The 18,145-nt window shown below is 42.2% G+C and overlaps 6 protein-coding genes across 6 annotated transcripts; 1 reads left to right on the top strand and 5 right to left on the bottom strand.

Moving 5' to 3' along the window:
- Window positions 1-312: 312 nt before the first annotated feature.
- On the top strand, window positions 313-2,067 carry LOC117139048 (carboxypeptidase B). Its single transcript, XM_033301151.1, has 3 exons — window positions 313-535; window positions 778-1,668; window positions 1,736-2,067. Exons 1-3 carry the CDS (start codon window positions 468-470, stop codon window positions 2,031-2,033), a joined length of 1,257 nt encoding a protein of 418 aa, XP_033157042.1. The 5' UTR covers window positions 313-467; the 3' UTR covers window positions 2,034-2,067.
- Window positions 2,068-2,420: 353 nt separating this feature from the next.
- Window positions 2,421-4,091, bottom strand: LOC117139047 (probable G-protein coupled receptor Mth-like 6). Its single transcript, XM_033301150.1, has 6 exons — window positions 3,669-4,091; window positions 3,498-3,609; window positions 3,276-3,434; window positions 2,827-3,205; window positions 2,563-2,757; window positions 2,421-2,507 (listed from the first exon to the last, which is right to left on the bottom strand). Exons 1-6 carry the CDS (start codon window positions 4,068-4,070, stop codon window positions 2,468-2,470), a joined length of 1,287 nt encoding a protein of 428 aa, XP_033157041.1. The 5' UTR covers window positions 4,071-4,091; the 3' UTR covers window positions 2,421-2,467.
- Window positions 4,092-4,441: 350 nt separating this feature from the next.
- On the bottom strand, window positions 4,442-5,968 carry LOC117140295 (carboxypeptidase B). The gene is made up of 3 exons (XM_033303132.1): window positions 5,887-5,968; window positions 4,930-5,826; window positions 4,442-4,863 (listed from the first exon to the last, which is right to left on the bottom strand). The coding sequence occupies exons 1-3, from the start codon at window positions 5,964-5,966 to the stop codon at window positions 4,557-4,559; spliced, it is 1,284 nt and encodes a 427-aa protein (XP_033159023.1). The 5' UTR covers window positions 5,967-5,968; the 3' UTR covers window positions 4,442-4,556.
- Window positions 5,969-6,292: 324 nt separating this feature from the next.
- On the bottom strand, window positions 6,293-7,788 carry LOC117141556 (carboxypeptidase B). Its single transcript, XM_033305063.1, has 3 exons — window positions 7,687-7,788; window positions 6,701-7,603; window positions 6,293-6,643 (listed from the first exon to the last, which is right to left on the bottom strand). Exons 1-3 carry the CDS (start codon window positions 7,758-7,760, stop codon window positions 6,346-6,348), a joined length of 1,275 nt encoding a protein of 424 aa, XP_033160954.1. The 5' UTR covers window positions 7,761-7,788; the 3' UTR covers window positions 6,293-6,345.
- Window positions 7,789-7,832: 44 nt separating this feature from the next.
- LOC117141555 (carboxypeptidase B) lies at window positions 7,833-9,861 on the bottom strand. Its single transcript, XM_033305061.1, has 2 exons — window positions 8,884-9,861; window positions 7,833-8,265 (listed from the first exon to the last, which is right to left on the bottom strand). Exons 1-2 carry the CDS (start codon window positions 9,852-9,854, stop codon window positions 7,959-7,961), a joined length of 1,278 nt encoding a protein of 425 aa, XP_033160952.1. The 5' UTR covers window positions 9,855-9,861; the 3' UTR covers window positions 7,833-7,958.
- A 440-nt stretch (window positions 9,862-10,301) lies between these two features.
- On the bottom strand, window positions 10,302-15,169 carry LOC117141468 (carboxypeptidase B). The gene is made up of 5 exons (XM_033304930.1): window positions 14,624-15,169; window positions 11,982-12,657; window positions 11,406-11,516; window positions 11,172-11,326; window positions 10,302-10,704 (listed from the first exon to the last, which is right to left on the bottom strand). The coding sequence occupies exons 1-5, from the start codon at window positions 14,710-14,712 to the stop codon at window positions 10,413-10,415; spliced, it is 1,323 nt and encodes a 440-aa protein (XP_033160821.1). The 5' UTR covers window positions 14,713-15,169; the 3' UTR covers window positions 10,302-10,412.
- Between the last annotated feature and the right edge of the window lie 2,976 nt (window positions 15,170-18,145).

Raw genomic sequence — 18,145 nt, 5'->3', positions numbered from 1 at the left:
GTACATGTCCGCACTTAGTTGTTTATTTAAAACAATCAAAACGGTTTACTTTAAATGCGTTTTAATCATTGACTCACCTAATTTTCCAGGCATTAACGTCACAAAACACAATGTTTTAAAACCCCGCCGAGTAGTCATGAGTTAGTTAAGTGAAAAACTTTTACTACGAGCCAGTCTGTCATCCTCTTGTCAATGAGTATAAATTTTGAGAGATTTTTTTCAGAATTGCCCCATCGCTCGGCGAAGACACAACAACAAATCAAATCAAATGAAATCTAACATCGCCCATCATCTGCGCGCTGATAACTGCTCTTTGCCAATAGAGTTCTCCATTGATAAGAAGCCCAAGTGGGTGGTGGTGGGCTGTGAATGATCGCTGAGCTGGCAGTTGGCTATATAAGCCACAATCTGTGTGTGCGAGCCACATTAGAAGCCCTGGGCCCAAACGGAACGGAGCGTACTGAAAAATGTTGAAACTATTTGCTGCGGTGCTCCTGCTGGCCAGCGTGGCCTTGGCGGTGGACGACTACGAGGGGTGAGTGAGCCGGCGGAGGAGGAGTGGTTCCACAAGCAATTAGCCATTCAGTCAGTAACTTGCACCAAACCTTTTAGCTAGCTTAAATCAATTAAATCAGGGGTGCAAGCTGCTTTCTCAAGGATATTTAAAAAATAGCAAATTTAAGAGCCTGTAAAAAAAAAACTCTAAAAAAAAAGAAGTTTTAAACAACTTAAGACGAATTTGTTAGCTATTTTACTGATTCCACTTCTTATCTGCAGCTACAAGATCTACGACATCAATGCTCGCAACGCTTTTGAGAAGCAGCTGCTGCTGCGTTTGTCCGGAAATGAGGCATACGACTTCTTTGACCTGCCCCGCTCCCTGGACGCGTCCAGTCGCGTTATGGTGAAGCCCGAGGATCAGGAGGGATTCGAGCACCTGCTGGAGAAGTACGGCGTAAACTACTCGGTGATCAACGAGAATTTCGGCGAGTCGCTGCGTCAGGAGCGCGATGAGAACCAGAACCAGAGGTTGATGAACCTACGATCCGCTGAACGCAGCGTTAGCTTCAAGGCGTTCCATCGCCATGCCGAGATCAATGCCTACCTGGATGAACTGGCTGCCGCCTATCCCAGCCGTGTGTCCGTCCAGGTAGCCGGCAAGTCCTATGAGAACCGTGACATCAAGACGATCACTATCACCAATGGCGATGGCAAGACCGGCAAGAATGTTGTCTTCCTGGATGCCGGCATCCATGCTCGCGAATGGATCGCCCATGCTGGAGCTCTGTATGTGATCCATCAGCTGGTGGAGAACTTTGCTGCCAACTCGGATCTGCTGAAGAACTTTGACTGGGTTATCCTGCCGGTGGTGAATCCCGATGGCTACGAATACTCTCACACCACCACCCGTATGTGGCGCAAGACCAGGAAGCCAATCAGCAGTGCCTGCTATGGAACCGATGCCAATCGTAACTTCGATTTCCACTGGGGAGAGGTGGGTGCCTCCAGCTACTCCTGCTCCGATACCTTCAAGGGTGAGACGGCCTTCTCCGAGCCGGAGACCCAGTTGATTCGCGATATCCTGCTCAGTCTGACCGGACGTGGCAAGTTCTACCTGACCCTCCACTCCTATGGCAACTACCTCCTGTATCCTTGGGGCTGGACCTCGTAAGTGTCTTTGTTGAATACCCGCATCTAGTCCCTCATTGCTAACCCATCCCCAATCTTATTGCAGTGCTCTGCCCAGCAGCTGGCGCGACAACGATGAGGTGGCTCAGGCTGGAGCGGCTGCCATCAAGAGTGCCACTGGAACGAAGTACACCGTTGGCAGTTCCACCAACGTTCTGTACGCTGCTGCCGGCGGCAGTGATGACTATGCCTTCGGAGTGGCCAACTTCCCGGTGTCCATTACCATGGAACTGCCGGCCGGCGGTACTGGCTTCAATCCCAGCACCAGCCAGATCGAGGGCTTCGTTTCCGAGACCTGGGTGGGCATCAAGGCCATGGCCGAGAAGGTTGCCGAGAAGTACTAGGCGCGTACAATAAATGCCATTGATATTTTCTAATCGCGCAGTCTGCTTACTAATTGGGAATTCTATTCCCGTTCCTTTCATTTGCACGCTTGGCAAGATAGACGGGCGTCCCATCGGGCATGGCGCCCATATCACTCGAGCTTTGCCATTGACACAGTATTCTAATTGGGCGGGGCACTCGACTCGGGATACTACGGACTTATCGCGGTCTGCTAATTGGGTTCATCGAGTGGAACGGATCTCAAGTGGCGGTCTCGATTATCACCGTTACTCGGACATTAACTGACTTTCAGCTTTATAGTATTTTTGTTTTGAGCTAAGTACGAAACTCCAAAATGAGTCAAAACAAATGAGGCATTTGATTCACCAATATAATTTAAAATATAAATGAATACAAAATGATTTTCATTTGTTTAGAAAGATGTTTCACCTCCTTAGGCCTGCGGAGTTGGCGAAATTTCCTCAATCGGGTTTCTATTAGGAGAAATATCAGTTTTGTTTTTAAATACAATCCAATCTGTGGACTTACCCCTCCTTGAGCCATTGAATGGTGTTACGTTTAACGATAAATAACAAAAAAATCGAAATACCAAACGACGCATGAATATAGTCGGCTAACCACAAAAGCTGTGGAACAAAATCATAGGTCTGCATTATACAAAGAATCAAATCCAGACTCCAAGTAACTCCCAATAACGTAAGTATTCTCGGCCAAAACATGCCCCTATGATCGAAATGAAATATATATATGTATATAAGTTAAGTTCTGAATTTAATATACTCATGCACTTACCTCCCTAACGGCAGCACTGGACTGAATTTATAAATGACCCTCCCATTTCTCAAAATCGTCTTTACGTTCAGAACACTGATGAACGTGTTGAGAAGGCCTAAAATCAGCATCAGTCCATAGTAGAATACAACTGTGTATGGATAGTTCACAGCGTTCGATTCAATGGAATACGGAAAAATGTATGTTGCGTCGTTCTCCAAGAAATAACCAACTAAACAAATAACTACGGTCCAGATTGCAGCAGTTAACCAGACAAATAAACAATAGAACCGAAATCCGGGACCCATTGGATTACAATGATCGAAAGCTTTGTAAAAAACATGATTCATAGCCGAGAACCAAAGAAACGAGGCCGTCCAGAAGAAGTAGCTCATATAACCTGCAAATAAAAAAAAAAAAATAATAGTAATAATATATGGTTAATAAAAAGGACATTTCCAAGGACTTACCTGCTACAGAGGAGTTTAAGTTCGAAAACCAGAAGAGGCATTTCATAAACATGCAGATGAAGCAGGAGATAAAGCACTTGCCGTGTAAATTCCGAAGTCTCCTTAAGTACAGATAAACCGCAATAGTCAGTACATAGCATACACATGAAATCACACCAACTACAACACAAAAAACGAGTGATTAAAATAATTCGAGCATTGCTAAACGATAGATTTACTTACGTTCGCGCACACCTGGCATCAAGTTCTGGCATAGGATCAGCTTAAAGTTATAGATATTTTCATTACGTCCCATTCGGCTCCATTGGTGTAGTTTTATATCTAGAGTATTATTCTAGAAGCAAGGTTTAGATGTTATTACGATAAAACATGGCAAATCAACAACAAACAAACCTGTGCCAATGTATGCCAATTACTCTTAGGCTCTGCACAGGAATAATCTCTAACTTTGATATTATCCTCGACAGTTACATTTTTGATGGCATTCATTAAGATTAATGCAATAATGCTGCACTCTTCAGTGGGCGCAAATGTCTTAGTGGAACAACAATATAGGACGCAGTTGCTCCCTTTACAGAAACATGATCTTGTATGGTTTACACCTCTCGGATTTGTACAACTGAATTGTTCCGTTCCATTGACAGGAACTTGGAGTTTTCCGTGCATAAAATAGTCATCCACACTTTTTAAAACACCAATATCCACCGTTTGAATACAGTCAGACATTATCGCTTTCGACTCGTATAGAATAATTAGAAAAATAAATACATTAAATAATTTCACAGACTTCAGCATTTTGGAACGTGGTTCGATGAAACTAAGTCTCGACTGGCGGTTAATAAGATTTCTTCTTATATATATAGTTTCGACACCCACTGATTTAATTCCATACGGAACTTAATCTCGGTTTTTTTATTTCGCTGAATTCCATTTGGGTGACCCAACCACTTCAGATCGGAAACCGCTCTCCCATAAAATCTTTCATAAGCCTTTGAAAACATATGTATGTTTTTGAAAAGCCGTGAGTCTTGATTGTTATGCGAAACGGATTACAAAACGATTTATCACCCACTTAGCTTGAGTTATTATATATTTTTATTTTTTGTTTGACAAAACGAAAATAAAAATAACCCAGGAAAATTTCTCGCATCATTCTATTATTTCTATTTTTCAAAAATTACCAAAGACTTTATCGTTTAGATACCGGCGTTCTCCCGGTTTAGTTTACAATGGTCATGAAATCAATAAACTGAATAATCGAACAAATTTGTTGTTATAGTATTATGCAAGCGGATACTTTTGTATGACTTTCCGGGCCATGGCCGCAATGCCCACCCAGGTCTCCTTGACTATGCTATCTATATCCGATGCCGGGGGATCGAATCCTGTACCACCGAAGGGCAGTTCCATGGTGAAGGAAATGGGGAAGCCAGCATTGAAGGCATAATCATCGCTAGCTCCGGATGCAGCATAGTTAATGGTTGTGGTAGAGGGTCCAATCGTATAGATAGTGCCAGTGGCCTCCTGAATAGCACTTTGACCTGCTGCAGCAACCTCATGCAGATCCTCTTCTGTATCGGGAACAGCTCTGGTAAATAGAAAATTGCATAATATTTAAAAAAAATATATAAATTATTGCACTTAAGATACATACGCAGTCCAGCCCCAAGGATACAGAATAAGTGATCCATAGGAATGCAAAGTCAAATACATCTGTCCGCGATCCACATAGCTATGGATGAGATCCCCAACGACCAGAGCCTCTGGTTCTGAAAAAGGCTTGGCGCCAGCATATATGTTATCACATGGATCATCCGAGGCACCCTCCTCGTTCCAGTGGAAGTCAAAGTTACGGTTGGGATCGGTGCCAATGCAATCCGAACTGCTGGGCTTCCTGGTTTTGCGCCACATGCGAGTATCCTCCGATAACTGGGTGTACTCATAGCCATCGGGATTGACCACAGGAAGGATCACCCAATCGAAGTCCAGCAGAAGATCGGCATTATCTTCGAGATTATACACCAGCTGGTTGATCAGATAAGTAGCAGCTGCCGGTGAGATCCATTCTCGGGCATGGAAGCCACCATCCACGAGGATCACATTCTTATTGCGCCTGGCATCGCCATTGGTGATTGTGATGGTTTTCAGCCAGCGACCTTCGTAACTTCTACCCACGGTTTTCAGGAAAACCCTACGCGGATGCTCCCTTGCCAAATCCTCGATGAACTGGTTGATCTCCTCATGGTTGTAGTATCTCTCAGTGCCCAATCTTCCATTGTAGGGAAACCACTGGCGTAACATCCGGTTCGTTTCGAATTGACGGCTCAGAGTGAGACCCACATTCCGGTTGATAATATCATACTGCACATTATTCTCATCCATCAGCTGCACAAAGTTCACCTGTTCCTGAGGATGCACCATAATCTTGGCTGGATTATCACCATTAAATTCCGAGAACACCTCATAATATGACGCATTCTTGACCAGTTCGGAAAGAGTTTCTGCAAAGGCTACCGAACGAGCTTTACCAGAGACTTCATAGATTTTATAACTAAAAAAAAACATTACTTTAAATTACAATTTAAATTAAATTTTTTATTTTATATCCTACCCTTCGTATTTATTGGTTCTCTGCAGTCCTGCTGACAAGCTCAGGCAGCTTAGTGCCAGAAAGACCCACCCAACTGTCATCTTTCAAAGGCGATCCCTATCTGAGCACTAGCAATTCCAAGCTATCGAAGAAACTTTTGTTGGCGACATTCTTAATTCGTTATCGGTAAATCGCACTATGTATATGGATGGTGGTAAAATCAAGAGAATTTGTTTGGAGAGTAAGATTGCTAACCATAATAATAACGAGCTATTATCAATTTGGTTCCCAATTACGTTTTCTCTGAAAGTCAAGTGAATCTAATTCGATTTTAATTGAATACTGTTTTCCATAACAAAGAACTGAAAAATGTTTTGAATATTAGAAAATTTACGTCTCTATCATCACTGACATATCAGTGGGTATATATTGTGTTCTATAGATTAATGGTAATTTATTGGAAAAACTAAAAGACATCTTCTAATACATCTCGATCACTTTCTCGGCCATGGCACGGATGCCAATCCAGGTTTCGGTGACGAACTCATCGATGAGGGTGACTGGAGGATTGAATCCAATGCTGCCAGCACCGGTCAACTCCATGGTGATGGACACATTGAAGCCGGCATAGTAGCCATAGTCATCACTGGCTCCAGCAGCAATATACAGGACATTGGTGGAGGATCCATAGGTGTACACCGTACCAGTAGCGTTCTCAATGGCCTCAGCTCCAGTGCGGGCTACCGCATCCAGATCCTCCCATTTCTCGGGCAGATCGCTGTGAATTAGTTACTTGTTAAAGTATATAATTTAAAATACGATAGCCATGACTTACGACGTCCATCCCCAAGGATACAGCAGATAGTTGCCGTAGGAGTGGATGGTGAGGTACATAATTCCCCGATCGGCCAGTGAGTGCATCAGATCCCGCACGGTAATCGTCTCCGGTTCGGAGAAGGCCGTTGGTCCAGCATAGGTGTCCGCACATGGGTTCGAGGAGGCGCCCTCCTCGTTCCAGTGGAAGTCGAAATTCCGGTTGGGATCAGCTCCGTAACACGTCTGTCCAGCGTACGTGTATGGCTGACGGGTTTTGCGCCACATTCGAGCCAGAGTTCCGGTCTGGGTGTGCTCATAGCCATCGGCATTGACCAGTGGCAGGATGACCCAGTCGTAGTCCTTCAGCAGATGGGCGTTCTCCTCGAACTGCTCCACCAATTGATCGATGACGTAGAGGACAGCTGCTGGAGAAATCCATTCCCTAGCATGGAAACCACCATCCATGAAGATCACTTTCTTGTTAGCCTTGCCATCGCCATTGGTGATGGTGATGGTTTTCAGGACTCGCTGTTCGTAGGACCAGCCAACGGTCTTAACGAAGACTCGCCTGGGAAAACGCTTGGCCAGGTCATCGATATAGTTGATAATCTCCTCGTGCGTGTAGTAGCGCTCCGTGCTCAAGCGACCCTTTCCCGTGATGGGCGCCAAAAGGCGCTGCATCTGCCGCTGGGCAAACTCCTCGGCTATGGAGGCGCCCAGGTTGGAGTTAACCAGAGTATGTGTCATCTTCTCTCCCTCAACCAGCTGCTGGAAGTGCTCCAACTGACCGGGACTCACAATCACACGGGACGGATGACCCAACAGACGAGTCTCGCTGATGAAATCGTATCCCTGGACACTAAGTTGGTGCAACAGGTGAGCCTGGTCGGCAGTCGAGGGAATCACCTCATAGATGCGGTAACTGAAAGCGTATATTTTAAATATATAATTTTATATCTAAACCCTGGCGGATATCCTTGTTGGGTCAGTAGATCCAATACTTACCCCTCGTAATCCTGTTCGGCAGCCACAAGAGTGGCGCCCAAAAAGAGGACTAGCAAACCCAGAGAGAACTTCATCTTCGCACGAACTGAGCAACCGCGTGGATGTGCCGGGCCACTTAAATAGCTAGACACAGTCAACTGGCCACATATCTAATCGACAAATGGATCCATAAATAATAAACCACTCCAAAACTCCCGCACGAGTGACCCGCAAATCAGAGCAAATCAGAGCTGGCGCAACTCGACGCTAATGTCTCTTTATTTACAGCCCGATTACGCCGGATAGCGTCTTATCACCTCCGCGGCCATGGCCCGCACTCCCACCCAACTTTCCGTGACCAATCGTTCGATGTGGGAAACCCAGGGATCGAATCCCTGGAAACCTGCAGCCGGCAGCTCCATGGTCATGGCAACTGTGGCATTCACCACGCCCAATGCAAAGTCCGCCGTATCGCCGGATGTCGGATATAGGACGTAATATGTGCTTCCGTAGCTATATATTCCATTCGTTGAGTAGATGATCGCCTTGGCCCCCGCATCCGCTACGGACATCATGTCCTGGTAGGTATCCGGAAATTCGCTGTGGGAATTAAATAATAATAATTATTATTTTATTACATATAAGGAGTAAGTAAGAAGAGAAATATGGCTTCAGATACTAGCCAAGTTAAAAAACAATTGTTTAATTTCTAATACTTTTGATAGGCCTAAGAATATTTAGATGGTTTAATGTTATGTAAGCACAAAGAAAGAATTTGTTGATTGAGATAAGTTCGCATTAGATAGCAAATCTAAGCCACCAATAAATTATATTGTTATCAATTACAAGAAAAATCTAATTTACTATCAACAAAAGCTTACATAATATCTGGAAAATGTTGTTCGATAAAAAATCAAAATTAGATCAAAATGTATAATCAGTTATTTCAATAGAATTGACTACAATATCTATTTAATTTAAAATATTGGTAAGTGAAAATTTAAATCTAAAAATTAAGAACATACTGATAACCCAAAGGAGCAACTCATTCTTGCCATATCTTGCGATTTCTTTAATTTGGCAATCAAGTAGATAAATATTTTAGCTATCTTAAAAATTATCTGCGATCTCAGTGGTCACTTAAAAACTAATTACTTTTCTATTAAACAGATACCATCAATGATGGCCATTAAAAATTATAAATGATAACAAGCGTACCTGGTATAACCCCATGGTAACAGAAAATAGTTTCCATACGAGTGTAGTGAGAGATAAAAGTTGAGTCGTCCCTTATAATGGAGCATCACATCTCGCAGGACCTGCGACTCGGGTTGGTCAAATGGTCGCTCTCCTCGGTAAATAAGTTCGCACGGATCCGAGGAAGATCCCTCATCGCGGCCCCATTCGTAGCCAAAATTCCGATTGATATCCGTGCCAATGCAATCCGGATTGCTGGTGGGTCGACGCGATTTACGCCAGTAACGAGAATCCGTGTGTGTGTACTCATATCCATCCGCATTGACCACTGGCATAATCACCCAGTCGTAGTCCTGTAAGAGCTCCTGATTATCGCCGTAGTTGTCCAACAGCTGCTGGATGATATAAAGCGCCATCGATGGTGATATCCATTCCCGGGCATGGACCGTGCCATCAATTAGAATCACCGGCTTATTCCGCCTACCATCTCCATTTGTTATAGTCAAAACTTTAAGGGGGCGTCTCTCGTAACTCCAACCAAATTGCTTCACCTGAACACGTTTTGGAAATCTTTCAGGTAAACTATCCAGATAATCATTAATCTCTGAATGGGTATAAAATGCGGATAGTACATCAATGTGTGGCCATTGGATGAGCAGCTTCTTCCTAAGATTCTCAGCTCGTTGGGCATGCACTAAAGGAGCCAGATCCTCAATCAGAACCTTATACTCCAAGTGATAGTTTCTCAAAGTTGCAATAAACCTATTAGCTTCCTCAGGCGGAATCATCACGTTTAGTAGGCTTTCATTGCGTTTTGGCTCGTGAAAGTCCCATAAGGGATTTTCCTTGGACCACTTCCTTACAAGATTCTGCTCCTCAAATCCTTCGATCTTCAGTTCGTACAACTTGTAGTCCTTGTAATCCTGCCAAGCGAACAGCACCATAGGCTGCAGCAGCAATAGGGTTAGCAAACCCAAGAGAGGTAACGACATTATTGCCCAAAAGTCCGATGTTGACTGGGCTAAAAGACTGACTGGCGTGAGGGCTAATCGCATTAACCGTTTTTATCACTTTATTGGAGACGCTGCCGCCTGCTTACGATACCAAAAAGACGGATCGATTTTATGACCAAGTAGGTAGCTCCCCTCTTATATTCAGGGCTCGAGAGAACCCACTAGTTCCAGTTCATTTAAACTTAAATTTAAATTTATAAAACATAAATAAAATCGCGAAAATAGCTCTGTATTTTATTAGTCGTTGAATATAAGTAAAGAAAAATGAAATTTAGTTTCAAAATCAAGTCCGTGATAACTGTTGTCCAGTTTCATATATTTAATTAACATTCTTTTCATTTTTTGGCTACACTAATTTTAATTACCAGCAATCTGCAATTCATTCAGCAAATGCATATAAAATCAAGAAATATTTAAACGGAAATATTTATTCACTATTCATCTCTTTAATGCTTAACAACGAGGTCACTTATCATTTTAGTTTTAACAAACAATAAATTCAATTGCTTAAGGTCTTAGGAAATACAGTGGCGCCTCCTAGTAAAGGCTGACGTGCCGAATGAACTCGATGAAGCCGGCGAATGTCTCCTTGCAGACGTGGATGATGTCGTGGGCGGGCACATGGAACTCGTCACCGGGCAGCTCGAGCGTGTAGGACAGCGGGATTCCCAGATTGCCATAGGCGAAGTCGTCCAAGCTGCCGGAGGCCTCGTACAAAATGGAGGCGGAGGTGCCGGTGGTGTAGCGCGTTCCACGGTACCTGCCGATCTGGTTGGCGGCCCTCAGAGCCACCGAGCGCAGCGTTCCCACGGTGGGTGGCACGGTGTTTCTACACAGAGAGAAATTATAGATAATATAAAAAATTAAAAACATATAAGCAGCAGAATGAATATTTCTTTTAATCAAATGTAAAATATTTTTATTTGTTGAGTTCAAAAAATTTCAACTAACATTTATATAAACAATTAAGGAAAACCCTGCATATTTTTAAAGATTTTAATTATGACTTATTCCAGGCCTTAAAATGATAACAAAAATTTTTAAAAAATTATTAGTTTGCCTGTCATCAGCTTAAACTTTAGTATTTAACGAGCAGTGCAACAAAAATGAATTAAATGGTTGCATTGGCAGAAATATTCGCGTTTAATTGCTTTTAGCAAATAATTGAAAAGTAAATTGAATTTCTTTCGGGGCCACCCGCTGGTGGGGCCTTCAGCCACAGCCGAGGATTTTCGGACATGGTACATGCAACATGGAAATCAGGGTGGCTGCACTCCACTTTCCGCCCGTACTCACTTCGCATAGCCGTAGGGATAAAAAATGAATTTGCCAAATGAGTGAACATCCAGGCTGAGTTTCACACGGTTTCGATTGAATTCCAGATACCGCACCACCGCCGAGGTCTCCGGCTCCGAGTTGGGTGCAGTGCCCGAGTACACCTCCGAGCAGAGCTGTTGGATTTGGGAATGGAAATGATTTTGGCACGGATTACGTGGCGAAGGTCAATGTCGGGGTCAATGTGTGACTTACGTTCTGGCTGGCTCCCTGATAGTTCCAGTGGTTGCCAAAGTTGCGATTGATGTCCACGCCGGAGCAGGAATGACCCGCATAACGATGACGGTTCTTGCGCCAGAAACGATCCTGCAAAGGATTTAATATATTTATCAAATTCAATAAACAATAAACATAACGGCAATTGCTTATTATGTGAAATATGTATTTTTTAGGTTACTTATGCTCAAAATTCATGTCATCGTTTAGACTGGCAGTTTAAGAGCACGCAAGAACATTAAACATATATTTAAAATGTATTTTAAATCCCGTGACATGCAAGCACTTTTCAAATGACACTTTTCTCTAAAATAATTTATGTGTTTTCCCTCAGCTTTTCAATGGATATTTAAAGCGTATATTTTTACAAGATAAATGAGCAAGACTTGTTCAACACATGTTCGAATCTTTGATATTTCGTTGTTTAATTATATAGATTTAAGTTTTTCTTTTGCAAAAAAATACTTATATGTTGCCCTGCTGACTTGACAAATGTATCCAACTTATTTTGATTATATGCATTAGTAAATAAGTTAGTTACACCCCCTCACTTACCGTCGTGTGCGTGTATTCATAGCCATCGGGATTGACCAGAGGCACCAGGAAGATCTCCACATCCTGCAGGACTCTCGTAAAGGCGCGCAGATTGCTCAGCAGTTCGTAGGCCAAGTAGAGCACGGTCTGCGTGGTAATCCACTCCCTACCGTGGGTGGCTGCCTGGATATAGGCCACTCGACGAGGACGCACCCTACTGTTCAGAGAAATCGAGAGAGCAGCTATGTGCCGACCCTCGTTGGAACGACCCAAGGATTCATAGCGGCAGTACTGCGGATATCTGGCGGCCAAGCCGCTCATGAAACTGAGCACCTCGTGATACCGCGGATAGTGCGAGAAGAAGCCGCGTGCCTGACGACGAGCCCTACGACGTGGTCGCTCCGCCTCCTCGCACTCCTCCTGCTGGCACTCCTCGTACTCCGCATCGTAGTTATCTTCGGCGAAGGAACTGTTCGCTTGAAGGGCCGCCATAAGCTCCATGAGCGGCTGCATCTCGTAGCTGACTCCCAAACTGGAAAGACTCGCCTCGAACTGCGTCTTCCGCCTGGGACTCACAGTCAGTACGGAGGAGTTTCTGGTCAGCAGCCAAAAGTCCAGCTCCGCGTCGTTCGTCTGCAGGTCGACCATGTACTTGAAGGCATCCTCGTCTCCATGTTGCACCGTGTATTTTGTATAACTGAGATAAGGATTTTAAAATTTAATGAAATTAAATCACAAGTTTAATGTTTAATAATATCACAAGTATTTATCCAAAATTAAATTAGTTAATTTTGCCAGCAGTTTTAAAGCCATAATTTCCAGTGAGTATGTCAAGGTTGGGTTATAAATTGTTTTGCTAGATACGTGTTAATTAATTCATTGTTAAGATACGCGTTGTTTGGACAAATAAATATTAACAATCAGTTGGCAGGCGTTTAATTAATTTAACAGCAAAACATTTTCGAATTTTTTGCTAGTTGTCTTCAGCAAACCCATTTTTTGTTTGGAACTAAAAGTGTGATATGGTCATTAGTGGTTTCTAATTAACTGATACACCGGATTGCCAGATAATCATAATCTAGCGGCGGGAAATCCCGATGATTGCTCCACATGGCTCAAACTAATTGGACAACAAATTAATTTATGGCTCGCCCTCGCCTGGCGTCAAAATGAGTTGTTGATTCATAAATTTATGCAAAACGACTGCTGGCCGCTGTTTGTTGGCTCTTTGCCACCTCGCAGCGAATCGGTGGCCAATTTATCATCTCTCGAAATTCCACACACAAACACACACATTTATAAGAAAATACATAAAAATATGTGAATAGTGAAGCAACAAGACATATGTACATATTTATCTCGTTTGCATTATGCGATTTCGTGGGTGATTGTTGCATTATGATAAGCTATTATATGCCACACAAAAGCTAATCACGTGAGCCGGCCAACGGCATTCGATGATAATTTAACAAGACGCCCCAAACAGTTGGCCAAAATAAAATAGCCAGCGGGGCTCATTTTTCAAACTTAAAAGTTACGTTTTTTTTCGAAATTTTCCCAACGCCTATTTAATCAAATCAAAGCCTATTGTCCAACTTGGCCTTGTGAAAATGTTTATATCACTCTGCATGCATATCTTTATGTTTTTGAACTTGAAAACGGTTTGGAAACCAAACATCTGGCCAGTATTTAATCGGAAGTATGCTTTTCATTTCGATACGGTCTTCCAGTCGGAAGTTCTGCAACCACAAAGCCATCATTACTCATACGCCACATGGGCCAATGACAGGCGGGGATGTATGCGCGATGGGGGCGTGGCATGTTTGGCAAACAGTTTGCACTGCGATCGCTTGCCAATTGCAAATGTCTGGCAATTATCAACGGAATTGCTTAATGAATGTACATATGTATGTCTGTTGGTCATTGACCAAACGACAAAACGTTTAGCCCTGCTCATTATGATGACTTCTAATCACGGCCAATGACCATGGACTAGGCCAACAACAATAAGGAAAAAAAAATATTTAAAAACATACAGCTTTTGTTTATCCTATGATTAGATGCGCCTTTATGCTGTTTGCATATTTTAAGATGTTGAACAAAGTGCACTAGTAGCCAAAAAAAAATCAAGTTTTTCATTGTTCAACGAAAAGCACACAATTAAAATATTTCTAAAACAGAGCAATTTGTATTGGTTAAAAAAATTATAAATATTAATTTAGTGAGCTAACTATCTCAAAATAATAAGCATGAGAAATTAGATAAAATTTTGTATATTTTACTTAGTATTGTAAATTTTTGCAGATGCATATTTTGTAACCTAATGAAATAGTTTTTAGATTTGGCACTATTCTCTATAAATCAAGTAATCATTTGTTTCCTTAAGGCATTTGTTATTTGACCATTAATTTTTTAACTTATGTTCTTTAAAGCTGGACCAGTAGACCTGATCCCGGCAGTAAGGGATCATCAAAACCAACTGAAAAAGCCCTGATCATGAATGCGATGCGAAAACCAGTTAATCAGCTAGAAACAACACTCGACCACTGACCAACAAAAAACGTTTAAAATTGATGTATATTACATATTTCGGTTTTTTTTGCTACCTTTTGGTAACGTTGTAATTTAAAATTAATGCGAGTAGCCGCTGCTGATGATATTACCCTTCGTAGCCGGCGAGATTGTTGGCGATGCCGAGATCCGCCAATCCGACGAGGCATAAAGCCAAGCTGCACACGATTCCCTGCCACATTTTTACCAATTATATGTAAATTTTATATATATATATATGTATATATACTAGGCACATGCACCGAGATGCTTCCACGATCTTTGGCTAATTATGTATTAAAATATGCTGTTGCATGGACAGCCGCACTTATTTGTAAGATTTTTATTTTTGCACTTTTGTTTGGCTGTTTGTTTGTTTTATTGTTTGCACGCTGCACACTGTCGGCGATTGGGTAAGAGTTTCAGTTTTTCAAGAGCTCTTAGTTGAAGTGATTAGCTTGGGGAAAATACTATAATACTAAATGAAACTCTGTTCAGCGGACGCGATCCGTGCGTTCCATCTCCGGTCCGGCGGAAGACTGACGGGCGGTTTGTAAAGCGGCCGAGAAAGAAGACGAGATCTTGGCCAAAAAATGGTCTCGGATCCGAGAGTCGATTGTTTAGAAAAGTGAGTGTCAAGGTCGGGCTTTGCGACCAGTTTTTAAAGTTCCGAAATAAAGCGGCAAACGCGTCACGAGACGAGATTTTGGGCACGCGTCTTGACCATTATAAATACTCCGACTTTCGGCTAAGAACTTTTGTGATATTTTTGCATAATTTATTCACCGGTTCGATTCCCTTTAATCTGTACTTTTTCTTTTCTTTAATTGATTGGGAATTTTATTCGTATTTTTTGTTTTTTAGATCGAAAACTCGTTTGTCTCGAAATCACTTTTGATCACTTTGGGCCGCGCACTAACAATTTGTTCTGGCTTATTTTGTGGCTTTTGCATCCGCATATGTCGATTCGTGAATCGATTCTGAAGCCGCTGCTAGTTAATTTTCTGGTTTTTATAGACAAACTCGCTTCCTAATGTCATCATGATGATGAGTGTTCCTTAGCGCTTCGATTTGAAAGTTCAAGATGTGCTCGTGCTGGAGATGGTCCATACTATTGGAGCACTGAACTTTCGAATATTTTGGCCAAAAACGGACAAGGTCACTGGGCCCAAAATAGCCGGAAGCAATAGTGCGATGGGTTCAGTTCATTACAGTTACCATTTGGCGTCTAAATACGCATTTATTGAGTTCATTAATTCGTGAAGAGATCATCAGCATTGTGATCGCCGCCAGAAGCCAGGTCACTCAATGTCCAACTCATCGTCTGATATTTATATTTGCTTTCGGCACCATTCGTTTCGGACCGCTTTTGTGTGTAATTATAACACTTGGCCATAGCTTCGGGCACTTCCGCTTGCAGTTTTTTCGATAGGGAATTTGACAGATAAACAATCGATGAACCGCCACTCGCATATTTCCGGTGCTAAACCGATCCGAAAAACAACTTGTTTGGCTGAAATAATTTACATTTGAAATTTGGTGCGACTTCTGTGGCTTAATGGCACCACTTGGCTTAATGCCAGCCCGCTCTAGTCGGCTTCTAAATCATTTTAGTTTATTTATTAACCAAATCCAGACACCGCCACATCTTCACAGCAGCCCAAAGGGCATTCAACTTCCCCAGCAAATTAATTCACAATCTCCACGCGACGATCGCATTAGCTCAAAGGCTTATATACATATGTACATGATTATATGTTCGTATAAGGAGGTATCTATTTGGCTTTCGGTATTGTTCGACTCAAGGCATGGCCATTGTTTTTGTCGCGTTTTCGACCGAATTATTTGCATCTGAAAACCCACTGGTGATAATAGTTGCGTTTTGGCCTTAACCATGAACATGAAAACTTAAATCTTCGCTTGGGAACGGAACTGCGAGCTGCAAAGGCATAAATTCAAGTGATAGCAGTATAAACTAATTTACTTTTAAGATCAAATTCCAGCTTACTTATGCTTATTTAATAGAGTGTTTATTGTTTGCATAAGAGTGAGTAATCATCTTGTGCTCGCATAGCAATCAAAGTAATCAGAATATTGCCTCACAAACTATGCCAAATTGCACAAAGTTAAATTGCCCTGCCACATGACAAAAATCCAGCTCATTGGGGCAGGTCCAGGCAACACAACTTTGCCAGCAAATCCGTATTCGTTTGGGCATAATTGTTTGGAATTTCGTTAATTCGTAAACAGTTTTATGCTACATTACGTTTCGTCATCGCAACTCGAACAAAAGACAGGAGACAGCCGTCATTCCTGGCAAGAAAAAAAAAAACGGCACCGAATTCAACAAAGTTTGGCCCTTTATATTGGCCAACATGCTAATGACATAATGCATACTTGAAAAGGGGTTTCCCCTTTAACTTTAAGCCCCGCAGAAGGACGACCGACAACCGACTGACTTACTGACTGGGAAAGGCTTCACTTGCTCCATTCATCCATTTGGTTTTAGTCCTTGCGTGTTTATGCATAGTTCCACACTGAAAAAAACAGGAACATATTTTCAAAGAGTATTTTAAAGGGGCTACTTATGTAAATAGCCTTTTTCAGCTAAATTGGTATCTGGTTCCACAAAAATATCATTTTATTTCTAATGTAAAAAGATAAACATATAAATGTTATAAATAAATAGCTATTTCAATTACACAAATTTTCAATTAAATAACTAACTAAGTTCCTAAGCATCTAAGAATAATTTAATTTACTATAGTAAAAGGGTATACAACCGGAAAGGAAATAGCAACGTATTATGTAGACATAGCTAGACGTAAATATATGGCAGTCACTGTGTCAGGAAGTTGACTAAAAGACCGTTAAATGAAAATCAACACGAACATGCTTCCTGTATAAATCAACTGGTTGCGTTGCTCCCGCTATATGCCATACATATTTATACCAATTTATATGGATTCAGTTAAGGACTCCATGAATTTTTGTGGGTGGTCCTGCACCGAACTGCCGCGCACTTTTGACTTTTGCGTTGACATGACATTTGCCAGGACATAGGAAGCATATTACACTAGGCAACAAGTTGTCGGAAAAGAATGAGCACCTTGAGGTGGAATATTTGTCAAATATATGGAAAATATTATTGCTGCACAATATTATATTATATTATTAAAACAAAACCAACATTTTATGTAAATGAATAAAAAAAAAACAATTATAAACGTACATACTAAATATTCAAGCATTTCATATGGCAAATGTCTGATAGCGCTCTGAAACTAAAAGATTAATTTATGAATATAATTATTTTCATGCAGCTCAGTGTAATCAGCAAGCCCAGCTCCACAAATGAACTTCGCTGCAAAACGCTTAACCGGAGAAGGACAGCAACGGCTCCTCCTCCAAATCCTCGTGGCTCGTTTCCCAGGCTGCACGCCAGCAACTGGAGTCCCTGTTTATTTGCATTAGTAGGCGCCTCCTGCGCTTTTGGACGCCCACGTCGCTGCTCCACCAGCGCCCATTCCCAGCCAGTCAAGCCACCCCGTCCTCCTGTCTGACATTTAGCATATTTGCGTTTTGTGGCAGCTGCAGCCAGGCTGGGGGATTCCGATTCCGAGCTGGAATCCAAA

Source organism: Drosophila mauritiana, chromosome 3L (assembly GCF_004382145.1).
Source record: "Drosophila mauritiana strain mau12 chromosome 3L, ASM438214v1, whole genome shotgun sequence".
Lineage (NCBI taxonomy): Eukaryota > Metazoa > Arthropoda > Insecta > Diptera > Drosophilidae > Drosophila > Drosophila mauritiana.
The sequence above is the reverse complement of the archived record's forward strand: the minus strand, read 5'-3'. Positions and strand labels throughout refer to the sequence as shown.